The 12,698-nt window shown below is 52.9% G+C and overlaps 3 protein-coding genes across 3 annotated transcripts, besides 1 other annotated feature; 1 reads left to right on the top strand and 2 right to left on the bottom strand.

Moving 5' to 3' along the window:
- Positions 1 to 5,207: 5,207 nt before the first annotated feature.
- CYME_CMF120C (hypothetical protein, conserved) lies at positions 5,208 to 6,155 on the top strand (the record flags this gene model as incomplete). The annotated part of the gene is made up of 1 exon (XM_005535718.1): positions 5,208 to 6,155. One exon carries the CDS (start codon positions 5,208 to 5,210, stop codon positions 6,153 to 6,155), a length of 948 nt encoding a protein of 315 aa, XP_005535775.1.
- Positions 5,443 to 6,939: a sequence feature (possible transcribed region).
- A 1,084-nt stretch (positions 6,940 to 8,023) lies between these two features.
- On the bottom strand, positions 8,024 to 10,138 carry CYME_CMF118C (similar to serine/threonine protein kinase AKT; the record flags this gene model as incomplete). Its single annotated transcript, XM_005535717.1, has 1 exon — positions 8,024 to 10,138. The coding sequence occupies one exon, from the start codon at positions 10,136 to 10,138 to the stop codon at positions 8,024 to 8,026; it is 2,115 nt and encodes a 704-aa protein (XP_005535774.1).
- Positions 10,139 to 11,052: 914 nt separating this feature from the next.
- On the bottom strand, positions 11,053 to 12,387 carry CYME_CMF117C (phosphoribulokinase; the record flags this gene model as incomplete). The annotated part of the gene is made up of 1 exon (XM_005535716.1): positions 11,053 to 12,387. The coding sequence occupies one exon, from the start codon at positions 12,385 to 12,387 to the stop codon at positions 11,053 to 11,055; it is 1,335 nt and encodes a 444-aa protein (XP_005535773.1).
- Positions 12,388 to 12,698: the final 311 nt, after the last annotated feature.

Genomic DNA, 12,698 nt, shown 5'->3' with positions numbered 1-12,698 from the left:
TCCATGCCAAGTACTTCCTATCCGCTTGTGCTTCCGTCGTGAAGAGCGTTGACGCACTCCCCGAAAAAAGCGATCGCCGCCGTGACTGAATTCTAAGCCCTCGACCCTTATTCATGCTTGCAGAAAGGACCGAAACCTCTAAGGACGTATTTCGAGAGATGTACCACGACGGTATCGAATCCCGTATCGTTAATCGTCACGAAGAGGGGAGAGCATGCTTTTCGAACGGAATCGATCACATTACGTTAAATATCAACGAACTTTCGGCACGACCTTTGAAAGTCGTTCTAGACCAGCGTCGTGTACTCTTTGCTCCTCAATCTGGTCGGCCGAATCGCTGCGGGACGAGTTACTTTGAAACAGAAAGACCTATACCAAGAGCAGCGTGTGATTTTAGCATGGTTCACTCAAGGAAAGGGAAGAGTGGACGCTTGCAAGTATGAATCGGCTTGTGATTTCGTTTCTTTCACAAAGTTCTCTACAAGTGCTTAGCAAATGATTTCGATGACGATAATGAAGCTAGGTACAGAGGCAGAGACTCGAATTATCCACTCGGGGAGCTCGACCGAGACTCTGGAAACCACGTGTGGATACGCAAGCAATCATTGATAAAAGGCGAATGTCGAAGCTGTAAGTATAAAAATGTCTGTAAAAACAAAAGGCACAAACGCAGCGAGCAGTTCAGTGTTCTATTTCAGTCTGACGCCGGCATGCGACGCTGAAAGTTCATGCAAGCAGCCTCAGTTTGTGATCCGCCTCAGTCAGTAATCGATGTGTAGCAATATGGTTGTGCATTTTTTGTTCGCAGGAGTCCGTTTCAACAAAACTAGCGCGGAATAAAGATCCTCACTTGGTTCTTGTGCAATGGACTAAATTCCCAAGAGCCATGGTCATCGAACACCTCTTCGACTGGGAATATAAGCAGTTGTTTCTTAACAGAGAGCGGAGCTACTGTCCCATGAAAAGTAAGACTACAGCTGGATGCTGGCGAGCGCCCGAGCGAGCCATGAATCTGGTTCGATCGAAAAGGTAGCTTGCTCGTGCACACTACCTGCTGCACTGGCGACAGAAGCAACGGACGCAGCAGAATCTACGCTTGTTTCGTACCTTCAGCGTTTATTCGCCTGTCGATCAGTGTGCGCTCCCGACGCCGCCACGATCATGTGAAAATTTCACAAGAATTTCTGCTCCGGCAGAAAAATCCCCGCGAAATATATCCCGCCGATACGGCTGTTGCCAAAAAGCTTGCGCATGCTCCATGCCGAGGATGACCAGCTGGCATGCTGTGAATACAGCCAAATGCATGCTGCTCTATGGAGGCCAGTGGGTCGTTATGTACCTCTAAAGCCTCGAAACCTGAAGATATCGACGCTGTAGCGTAACCGGGGGGGGGGGGCGCTTCATCTGTTATCCGCTGCGGGGCGTCTTCTCATCAATGAACGGAAGACCACATAGTTCTGCTGCAACACTGCAAGGGTGCGAAGCATATGGTCTCAAGGAAATCGTTATGGAAAATGAGCTGATGATAAAAGTGATCGTGACGGAGCTCGATAAACCGATGGATTTAGGGTTCGGGTTCCAGCAGACGGACGCGATGGCGGAACCGCGAGCACGCCTCCACACCCGTGTCAGTTGACTGTGGAATCGTAAAGCGCTCGCTCTGTTCCTGCATTTCGTTTATTCCCAACTTTTGTTATTTGCACAGCTTAGACATTCAAGATACAGCAATTATGGCATACGGATGCATACCTAGCTCTGGGATTATTGGTCATATGTTCGGAACGGCTCCATTGAATCTTCGCCGCTAGAATTCAGCAAGTCGCCGCCTTTAAGATGCATCGTGGCGCCGTTGAACAAAGGTTCGTCAAATAACCCAAATGATGATCAAATGCATACGCACAGGCGTCTATGATTCTCTATTCCTTACGAGTAGCATGCTCAAATTGCGTATTACCCATGTTTTGATCTTTTCATTGAACAGCAACTCGTGAATGCAGCAGTTCGTGACGCGAGGTGGAAGAAGGGAAGCATTTGACGTCGATATATAAAGACTCCTTGACTGGCTCATGCCGAACGTACTCTGAAGGTATCGCTTGAAATACCCGACTCCATTCGAATGACAAATCCTTTTCAGTATGTAGCCATCGAGAAAACTGCATTTAAAGGCGGCAGGAAACCTCTCACTGGATACGCTCCCAGAGCCTTCTTTGTTTTCTGTTAGCACGGAACAGTGTCTTGGAATTGAGCCATCGCGGAAATCGTGTCCAATGGAAACTGCACCATAGCTTTGCATCAAAAAAGCATCGAGAGTTCGAAATTCCTGGACATCTACGATACGGATTTTTCTTCCAGTACTTGTATCATCAGAAACAAAATTGCTTTCTATAAATCATCTTCCATTTGGAAAAGAGCAAAGAATAGGAGATGGACCAACTTATGCGCCCCAACGTATTCTTCATGGTTCGACCAGACTGAAAACGTTTTCGGGCTACTATGCGCAGATTCAGAAAGGCAAATGCTTGTTCGAGAGCTTGGATCCTCCTCGAAATGGACTGGTGCTCGACTCTTTTGTTGCGGCGACCGCGGCCCTTGGGATCGTTGACGCTTGTTTGACAATATTCCCTAACGTTTGTGGATTGCTGAATTACGATTATGCATGAGAAACAGAGATGGACAATCCGTAAAGCGTAAGTAGAGACACTCTATCCATCAAGTAGCATGCACATTCTGAGCGCACCCGGCATTTTAGGATAATGATTCTGTGAGAGCATTCAAGAAATCCTAGAGTGTTTGGCACGGAGGTAGATACCGTCCCCAGCAAAACTCGTCACGCTTGGATGTAATACCCAGTTAACCGACGCTCATAGCTTGGGTGTTCTGTCGGACGAGGAGACGCGCTCATCGCTACACCACAACGCAGCGGTCGTTAAGGTACATCCCGGAACGTATTTGCCGTAGCCGAAACATGTTGACAACGTCATAGAACAAGTGCTTCTTCAGAGCATACTCCCGGAACGTACGTACTTCACGCTCATGACCTTGTTCTTCGGGTGTGTCGGAGCCCATGTCAAAATGGAGGACTTATTAGAGGTGCTACAGAAACCGACGGCTTTTCTTGTCCTCAGTCTACCCGAGCACATACCGAATGCACGTCATTCGCTTCCTTCCGTCACCAACCCCGCACGCATTTCGTTTCCCTGCTGAGCGTCTTTGCGATGTCAAAGGCCGCTCTTGATTTGTGAATCAAAACGACTTCGATGGCGCAAAGGTGCACCATGATGTGAAAGTTCTCATGCCAATCCTGAGGTGTTTCAGCGCGCAGCGACACAGGCGGACAAAGGATTCTATGACGTAGAGACCAGCGGGCGATGACTCGATCACAAGGTGCAACGGCATGAGAGAGCTCCTCATGGCAGGAGCTTCGTCGAAGCCCGTCGGCGCGGAGGATGTAGATAGCGCGACACATCTCCGTTGAATGTCCATGGAAGACGAAGATGTGAGGGACAAGACGGATCTGCTGCCGGGGGATATCCCGCCCACAAAAGCGATGATGGTTCTGCATTTGGAGTGCTTTTCCAGTTTTCCATTGGAAGAGTATAATAGACTTTTGCAAACGCGCCTCTAGATCGCTCTGACAAGCGCTTCACTGCGCGTCTTTTTCGATTCGTTCTGGGTTGGCATTCACGCTGAGGTACGAAATTTGCATCAAATGCAGAACAAGAGCGTCGAAGAAGAGGAAGGACTGCTCGATGATATCGAGTTCATGAAGCTAAGTATGCATTTTTGCCCGAAGAATCGAAGGTATGCATGAACTAGGAGACAAACAAGGAGCGACATAAGACAAAGAAAGATGCATATGCGGAGAATAAATGGGCGAACTAGAGGTTTGCGCAACAGCCAGGTGGCGAACTGTGCTCCGTCGAAGTCAATTGCAAGTGGGAATCGTTCGTCAACAACTCGAAGTTCCCACAGATATCAAACTCTTATGAGGGCTAGAAACGCAAGAAGGATCAGAATACGAAACACTCGGACGAGCGGTGAGATTCGCACACGCATGGTCTCGCACAGATTCACCAAAATGCGGTCTACATCGGCCTCGAACGAAGGACTACGTGCGTCTAGATTTGCGCTTCCGTGAGACTCAAATAGCTGGCCGACATCCCTATGGAAACGGCCAACGCTTTGGTGGAGTAACTTTCGATCACTCCGACTTTCATGTGCGGTCGTGAAGCTCAACTCCGCGCCTGTCATAATCGTCCCAGCGGACGGGCACGAGTGAAGGAACGGTCTGGCAAACTAGCGAGCGAAGCAAAAGTGAGTCTCTGGAGCCTACGCCGCATCGCCGCAAGCGGTTGGAAATTGTGGACAAGATTCTCGCATATGGCTAAGTTATATCGATGCCCGTTGCCTGTATGGGTCAGCTTTTTAAGAAGGGTACGTAGAAAAACGAGGAGCGTGCACGGAATCGGATGCTAGAATATCGAGTTGAACAATGTGCAATCACGTGTGCAGCGGACAGAGCACTTACCGAGGGGGCGTCCAAAAGATGCTCGCGATCATAGAATACGGCGTCGGACGCGAAAATGGAGGAGCACATCGAGGAGAGCCCTCTGCGCCCGTAGAGGATTTTCACCGAGCGAGGAAGCAAGCATTCACCTGCCACAGGACGGCGATTGAAGCAGGCAATGTTCTGGATATATGGGTGCTGCTGACCAGAGCCAAATCTCACGCCTACCAACCGCGTATCGAGCCTGTATACATCGAATATGATAATGGTGAGCGAGGCGTAGATCGCAACTTCCGTCTATGCAATAAATCCGGAGAAAGTGGCAAGAAGCTGTGAAATCGGTACTTGCAAAATGCTCCCAATATCGTTCCACGGATGACAATGGTGCTGGAGTAACAGGAGAAATCGGCAAATTTGAAACCCCAAATGTAAGATAACAAAAGAAAACAGTCACAGATAAAACTTTCAAGGTCTGGTGTGGATCAGATGACAAAGAAACCGAATCTTTTGATTGTCCCAAAAGCTGGACAAGTATACCAATAGAGCTACACGACACATCAGAGGGCCAGGGGCCACGCAAACCGAGATCACGGGAGAAACAAGAAGGACTGGACAATCCAGACATCCAGAGGAGCGCGCGCGTGCGCACCCAGTGCGAGGCGTCTTCAGCCTAAGATTCGTCTGGTGATCTCCGTTTACCATGGCTCGCAAGCTATTCGCAGCGTTCCAGAGCTCTATTATCAGAGCCCGATTGTGTGCTCAGTATAAAGCGGCCAAATGCACACTGGCGACGGAGAATAAATCGAAGAAACCGTTGGTCAAGGTACCGGAAGCTGCAATTCAGGGCGCACCGTTGCTGTCGACAACAGGCAGCGGTTCGTTAGTTCGTGTGCAGGAGGCCTGCACGGCTGATGAGGTCTGGAAGGCCGCTCAGGTTTACGCAATCTGTTTCCGCAGTAACGCCACACAGGATTCTGCGCACCAAGTGAAAGATAATCAGTCTTCAGCTGGCGCACCTGAGTCCTTCTACCGCGGCTGGCGAGAAGAGTGGGAGCTCTTTTTGTTGACGCTAGAGGCTTGGCTAGGTTTCCGCTTACGCATGAAGTTTCGGCCAAATAACCACCGACTTTTCATAGCAAAGGCGTCTGTATGCTCGAAAGACAAAGCGCTTACGCCGCGACCGCCGCGCGATAGTCTGCATGCACCAGGGGGCGCTTCGGAGCCAGTTGCAGAGATGGTTGTCGGTATAGTGGAAATGTCGCTCGAACCTGTGCGAGTCCAGGTGACGTCATTCACGGCCGCGTTGCTTGATCTTCTCGAACGTATAGCGGGTAAGAATGTTTCCGGACGCGCACACGGCCGCAATTGTAACCAGGGAATCGTGCGGCGCGTGTACTTGTACAACCTTGCGACGCATCCGGACTATCGTCGACGCGGCATTGCCCGATATCTATTGGCGCAGTGCGAGTCGCAGACCAGAGCGTGGCAGCATCGCACAATCTATCTCCACGTAGAGAGAGAAAACGCTGGGGCACTCTCTCTTTACAAGCGAGCGGGCTTTCGAGTGATCACCGCAGAAGCTCGTCAACGTTCAGCGAATGCCCCATGTCTGCTCGGCAGATGGGTTGGCCATAACAGGACTCCTTGAAAAGCAGGATGTGAAACGCGAACCATGAGTCGAAGCGGAGCGCATTGCGAGGGCAAAAGCCTGCACAGCGGTGCAAAGCGCTTTTCAGATCGCATCCACAGCCTGTTAGACACTAATTTAGGGCGTGACCTCCGGCTCCGCACCGTATGTGCAACGGCTCGCTCGCAATTTTGAGAGTTTTAAAGTATTTCCGCGTTCAATCCCCTGGCCCAGGCCTAGCACGCGCTTGCTCCAGCACAAAGACCTGTTGCAGCAACTTGGTAACCATTTTCATCCGAAGTATGCCCGCTCGCATCTCTGGTAGAGTGCCATAAGGCCGCCCAGTACTGAGCAGCGTTCTCTATTCCTGCTTTGGTCGCTCTGTGCGGTTGGACTGGTTCTGAAGCAGCCACAAAGTACCCCAGAACGCCAAAATATGGATAAATAGCAAGACTGCCAGCAATATCCAAACACCGTATCGGAACTGCCGCGCCCAGCTCGGGAACGCCTCCCGCCAGTCCGGCCAGGGAGTCATCAGGGTTTGAAGGATATCGATGCTGCACCTCGCGGAGAAGCAAACGACGGAGCGCGCTGCGCCAACGCGTTTTCCACCAAGAAATCTTCACGCTGAGATGCAGCGCGAGGAACCACTCTTTTGCCGCCCCGGATAAGCACCTGGAGCCGCGTCAGGTAACCCTTTACTTGAGCTCGTGAGAGGTACCTTGTAAACGCTGGGTAGCTAGACGAAACGCCACAAAACCTTTTCTCCTATGCAGGATTGGCGCCTTGCGTTCGCAGTGTGTGTGCCAGAGGCAGTCGTACAGTATCGAGCCCATCTGGGAGCGTGCATCTATGCGCCCCGTGGAAACACCTCGATGGTCATCGTGGAATCGATGATCCCTGCTTGATTTAAACGAAATTGCATCCCATAGAAACGCTATTATGATTATCAGCGAATCGATGATCCCTGCTTCATTTAAACGATATTGGATCCCAGAGAAACGCTGTTATGATTATCAGCGAATCGATGTCTCGGGCTGGGTTACTCCGGATCCACTGCTTTTGCCTACAACCCGGAAATAGACCACGCCTCCGCCCTGAATATGAGGTATTTTCTCTAGTCCTAGAGAAGCGCTCTCATAGGGGGTAGAGGCTGGATTGCTCTAGCGACCCTGCACGAACAAACATGCCTCAGACGCTGGATTCGCAGCCACTGCTACCGCCGCCACAAACTGATCACAAAGGCGAAAAAGCAGAGGTATTTCCCGGCCAAGCCACTGTTCCAGTGTGCGGCGATGGTTAGAAAGCTCTTTAAGATGTGGAATGAATACAGCAATTCATATCCACATAGGTTCGCCACTGATGCTGGTGGCCAAATCCTGAAGTCCATCGCTCCAGTATACAGCGGCTTTTGCGTTTCACGAACTCCAAACACGTCTCGGGGTCGTGAATAAGGATACGATTAATGGATCCACCAGTGGCTACCAGGGTTTTGTGTTGCATATGAGTGTACACCCGGACAGCGCGCGCCAGAGTCCGTCAGCTCTACCGCTGCATCTGCTGGTAGAGTAGTCCAGTAGCTTGGCCCTGTGCTGTAGCCGTGGCTGGTGTCCTTATGAGCGTCCCATGATGGTTGGGGAAGCAGGTGCGCTCCCAGCTTTGCTGAATACACTGAACTCACGGATATCTAGTTCTAGATACCTCCGACCCCATCGTCGTGGCAGAAGAAGGCGACACAGCCTGGATCGATCAGAGCATACCGAAGGGTGGCTCGGTGTCGCCGTTCGCTGTTTTGCGACAAACGCAGTGCTCGTAACGTTTCCTGCCTGCACACAGCTTTTGGGAAAAACATGAACATATGGGTATTTCTTGGTTGCCCGACACTCGTGCTACCCCGCTAGGCGGTAGACGCGACCTTCGTCATCATCGGTGCCCGTCCAGGTCCGCTCGAAGAGATACTGACGGGTGCGGCTAAAATTCAAGCCGATCGAAGTACGTGATCGACTCGCGCCCGCATGGGGCGTCTCCTGTGCCTCCGAAATTTCCCATATGCCACTCGACTCCTCGTCTGCGTCGTTATCCACGTTTCCATGCATAGCGCTAACGTCAGAGCTGGATACGGACGTGGGTAGCACCAACTCTTCCGCATCTCCGTCAGAGCGGATCGCCAAGCGTTGCTGCCTACCCAGTCGCATCCACAGCTTTCCGAGCGTCTTCGCTGAACGAAATGCTTTCAAGTCATGCTCTCGGTGACGCTGAATACTGCTGCCAGTCGTGGATGTGATTCCGAACGCCTGAGCAACGGCGCTGTTCTGATCGGTGCGACCGCTATACGGGCGACGCTCCGTCGGAGACCGCTCGGCCCTGTCCTGGTCAACTGTTCCAATCCAGGCAGGCATCGAGTATGTCCGCTGGACGGCGAGAGGTGGCACAGCAACTTCACTGGCTCTTGCGTGAGCTAGAGGTGAGCGTCGTCCCAACCCGTGCCTGGACCCCGACCTCCATGGGCTGCGGCGGGTCGCTCTGTTGGCGACCACATCGCCATGGTGCTCCCCCCAGAAATACACCTTGTAACCGGGAACGAACGCGTTCTCAGTGGTCAGCTTCGCCCTAGCCATCGATTCAGTGGAGGTTTGAACCATATTGGCAAGATGCTGGGCCTGGGGGCGATTATCACCCGTCAGCGCAGCGTACAAATTCTCATCCGCTCGTAGAACATCCTCATCTACAGGTTCAAAATCCGCTGCTGGTTGCTTTGCCGGCTCCAGCGGTGGAACCACTTGATATCGTAAGAATTTATCCACATCAATGCCAGGCTGATCATCGTCCCTCATCATACTAAGCAGTGTGGGTGACACATTCCCGCGTTCCGTGAGCCACCGTCGAGAGACCCCAGAGAAGAACGGATGTGCCAAGACCTCGTCGACGTCGTCAGCTGTGCCGCTGGCCCCGCTGCCGAGCCTAGTCCGCGGATTTCGATCCATAAGACGACGCAGGAAATCCTTGCATACCGCACTGGCCCCGGTCATGTAACCACCTTGCCACGCTGGCTCGGAGCGTTCGTCCAGAATCATGCGATAGACCTCCCGCTCGGTTGGCGCGTAATAGGGCGGTGTACCTGCCAGCAAGAAGTAGGCGAGAATGCCGAGTGCCCACCAGTCGACTTGACGGCCATGGCGTTCGCCTCGCAGCACCTCTGGTGCCTGGTAGATCGGTGTGCCACTGCGATCAGTGCAGCCGTCGGCATCGCGACCTGCCAAGCCAAAGTCCGTTAGACGCACATGACCTCGGCTATCGATAAGTACATTCTCCACTTTGAGGTCGCGGCAGACATAACCGCGCGCATGCAAATGCCCGAGTGCCAGCGCTAACTCAGCGACATAGAAACGAAGTGCGTCCTCTGGAATGCATCGGTAGCGCTCTAGTAGGTTGTACATGTCGCCTCCGCTGACATACTCGAGCACCAGCACCAGCGCCTGGCGAGTCTGGTACCCGGCCTCGACTTTCACGATAAATGGGTGTGCCCCGCAGTTGCGCACTATTTCAAGTTCCAGCTGGACGTTGCGTTCCTGCCCGCGTTGCCGCACACGTTGCAGCGACATGACTTTGACGGCATAGAACTTGCCAGTCGCGCGTTCGCGCACCAATACCACGGTACCGAGCATCCCCTGGCCAAGAAATCGCACCAAGTCGCAAGACGGAAGGTTGAAGATGGTCTCTGCCGCCTTGGGCTTTAGCGGGTGTCCCCATAGCTGCTGTTGCTGCGGTTGCTGCGGTTGCTGCGGTTGCTGCTCGTGCTGCTCGTGCTGCGAAGTGGAAAGTGCGTTCCGGCTCACGCTATGCAGTACGAAGGTTGTAGCTGCGGCTGCGGAGCGAACGTTTCCCTGAGCACGCTCCTCAGGGCTCGTCCTGCCTCGAGGTTGCAGCGTTAATTCAGGGACCACTCTCGAACGAGGCCGTTTTTTCGTACTGGATTCCTCCGAATCACTCCAACAGACACCCATGAGACGGCCTAGTGCCTCTGAAGAGTATTCTAAAGGTCGGTTGCAGGCTGTCGAGCTAACGGTGTGTCTGGTGCTTGGTATCTGCAGTGCGATCGCCCTGCAAAACTGGCGGTCTCCCTAGTGTTCACAGCGAGACTACAGCTTGTTTCTCAGGACGTCCAAGTGCAGGTGATCCTGCTTCGAACTGTTCTGTAGCTCTGCGCCTGCAGCAGCAGTTGCTTCTGTCCATACGCAGCAACGGTGGCTTGTCGCGCCGGAAACGAGTGACGTCGTTACGAATCGGTTACGAGAGGTCCCCTAGCGCTCTAGCTGCTTATCCTGAAGTTCATCGACTGCAACGATACCTTTTTTGCACTGGAAACGGTTAAGGGAGACTCCAAACGAGGCAGCGAGTTCGTGGACCTCGCATAACGATTGATGCGACACAGTCTCGCTGCGCGATGCATCTTCTCACGACTGCTTATTCCTACTGGTGTGACACTTTTATAGAAGAACAAGGCTGCGTTTGGCCCCAAACGCTCGCTTCAACTTCCAGATTTGAGTCGATGATGCTTTCGAGCGTAAGCGAACCTTGGACGCGTGTCTAGTTGCGTTCTCGCCCTGGAGCACGACTCGAGGCTGTACAGCAGGTTTCCATCGCACAGGTTGAGTGCATAGCAGCCGCTGAAAGGAAGCGCCAGCCTCTGCACAGATCGTCTGCAGTGCTTTTGAGACGCCCGGCGCACAGCCATAGTACCTGCGAAAATGGCTGCGCGTCCTCAGGGAACACGGTATCACTGCCGTGTTCCGCAACGAAATCAAGTCTCAGTACGGGAGGAAACGAACGTCGTTCCGAACCAACTTTACCTTTGCCGTGATAGAGCGCACTCACGTGAGCTAAATGTCGAAACGAGCAACGTTTCGGTTCAGGATGGTCACGATCGCACCACGGGGTCCACCTTGCGACCAGTTAATTGTTCGTAGATCTCACGAATCTTCAAAGCGATGATCGTCTGGAATAATGCTGTTCCGTTGTAGGCTCCGGGCGTGTTCTGCGCTGCCAGCATGAGCTGGGTGAGCTCACCATAGTATTTGGTACCGGTGTTTGACAGATGTGACTCAATGTAGACGAGCTCCTCGAGCTTGGCAAACTCGCCGTCCACCTCAATGGTCGAAAAGTCTGCACCGTAAAAGCTCTCGGGGCCGTAGTGGAACTTGATGCCAGGGTAGGAGCAGGTCAGACGTCGTCCGCATGGGATCCATTCGATCGTCGATCCTTCATCAAAGAGGTAGGCGGTCTTGAAACCTTGCACGCCTTCGCGTTGCAAGAGGCGAACTTTCAGAATCTTCCGTTCTTTGTCCTCTGGTATGAGCTCGGTTGGCTTCACTTGGATGACGGCATCCGCATACTGTCGTTGCGGCAAGATAAACCGTTCAAAATCGGGTTTGCGGGCCTCTATAGATGCAAGGATGGCCTCCAGTGTGTGGCCACGCTCTGCCATATCACGCTGGATCTTCCACGCGATTTTCACTTCATCATCCAGGTCGAGGTATACCGAGAAATCCAGCAGTTTGCGCACTCGTTCATCGTACATGGGGTGTAGACCCTCGACAACCACGATGTGGTTCGGAGAAACGAGCTCGGGTGGATCGATCCGCCCGGTCTCATGGTTGTAGATAGGCTTCATGATATCGAATCCATTCTTGAGCGCCTCAAGCTGCTCTGCCATCAGGTCAAAATTCTGGCAGTTTTCATCCAAAGCCGTGATGTTATCCTCTTTGCGGCCCTGGCGATCGCGATTATGCCAATCATCCAAGCAGATAACCGTGATAAGCTCACCCTGCGGCGTATGACCTTTGGGTATATCGGAGCCGAACATGCGCATCACACGGCGCAAGAAGGTAGACTTGCCCGCCCCAGAGTCAGCCGCAACGCCGACCATCACTGGACGCTGAATGTTTTTGCGCTGAAGCGCCTCCGACTTGACAGCACCGACGGCAGCTTCTTTGTGGACGCCTCGCGGTGCTTTCTCCGCATAGCGCGCTTTCTGCATCGTCGACGTTTGCATGTGCAGCCATGTCTGTCGTGTTGGTTTGGGCAAGCGTGTACTGCGCAAAGGCGGCACCGCGAGAAACGCGCGAGTCCTCGCCACGCTTACCATAGTGTCACCGCGAAAGCGCGAGCTCTGAGCCCCTACACCGCAGACCGGTGGCCGCTCCCGCACCGCTGTTGTTCGCACAGCTCCAGCAACGTTAAAGCCCAGCACCATTTTGCGCTTCAATTTAAGTAAGGAATGTTGAAACAAATTACCTCGACACACACAGACACGGACCACGCCCTCGAGCGGTAGGCCTATCGCGCGTTTGGGGATATCGACACCAACACGCCAAGTGTCTACGGGATCGTCCAAGGCGCTGCGCAATTCGCTGCGGCTCGTTGTGTGCGTGCTCGCTGCGGCGCCTTCCGTCGAGCATCGACGGAGGCCAGACGCGCTCGCCTGCGATCGCATCGCCCGTCGTCGACGTGAGGCCGCGCGCATCAATCGCCGGCGATGTAGAGATCTTAATCATTTAGGGTTCA

The sequence above is a fragment of the Cyanidioschyzon merolae genome, chromosome 6 (genome assembly GCF_000091205.1).
Source record: "Cyanidioschyzon merolae strain 10D DNA, chromosome 6, complete genome".
Classification (NCBI taxonomy): domain Eukaryota; phylum Rhodophyta; class Bangiophyceae; order Cyanidiales; family Cyanidiaceae; genus Cyanidioschyzon; species Cyanidioschyzon merolae.
Note: the sequence above shows the minus strand (reverse complement) of the source record. Positions and strands in the feature narration are given on the sequence as shown.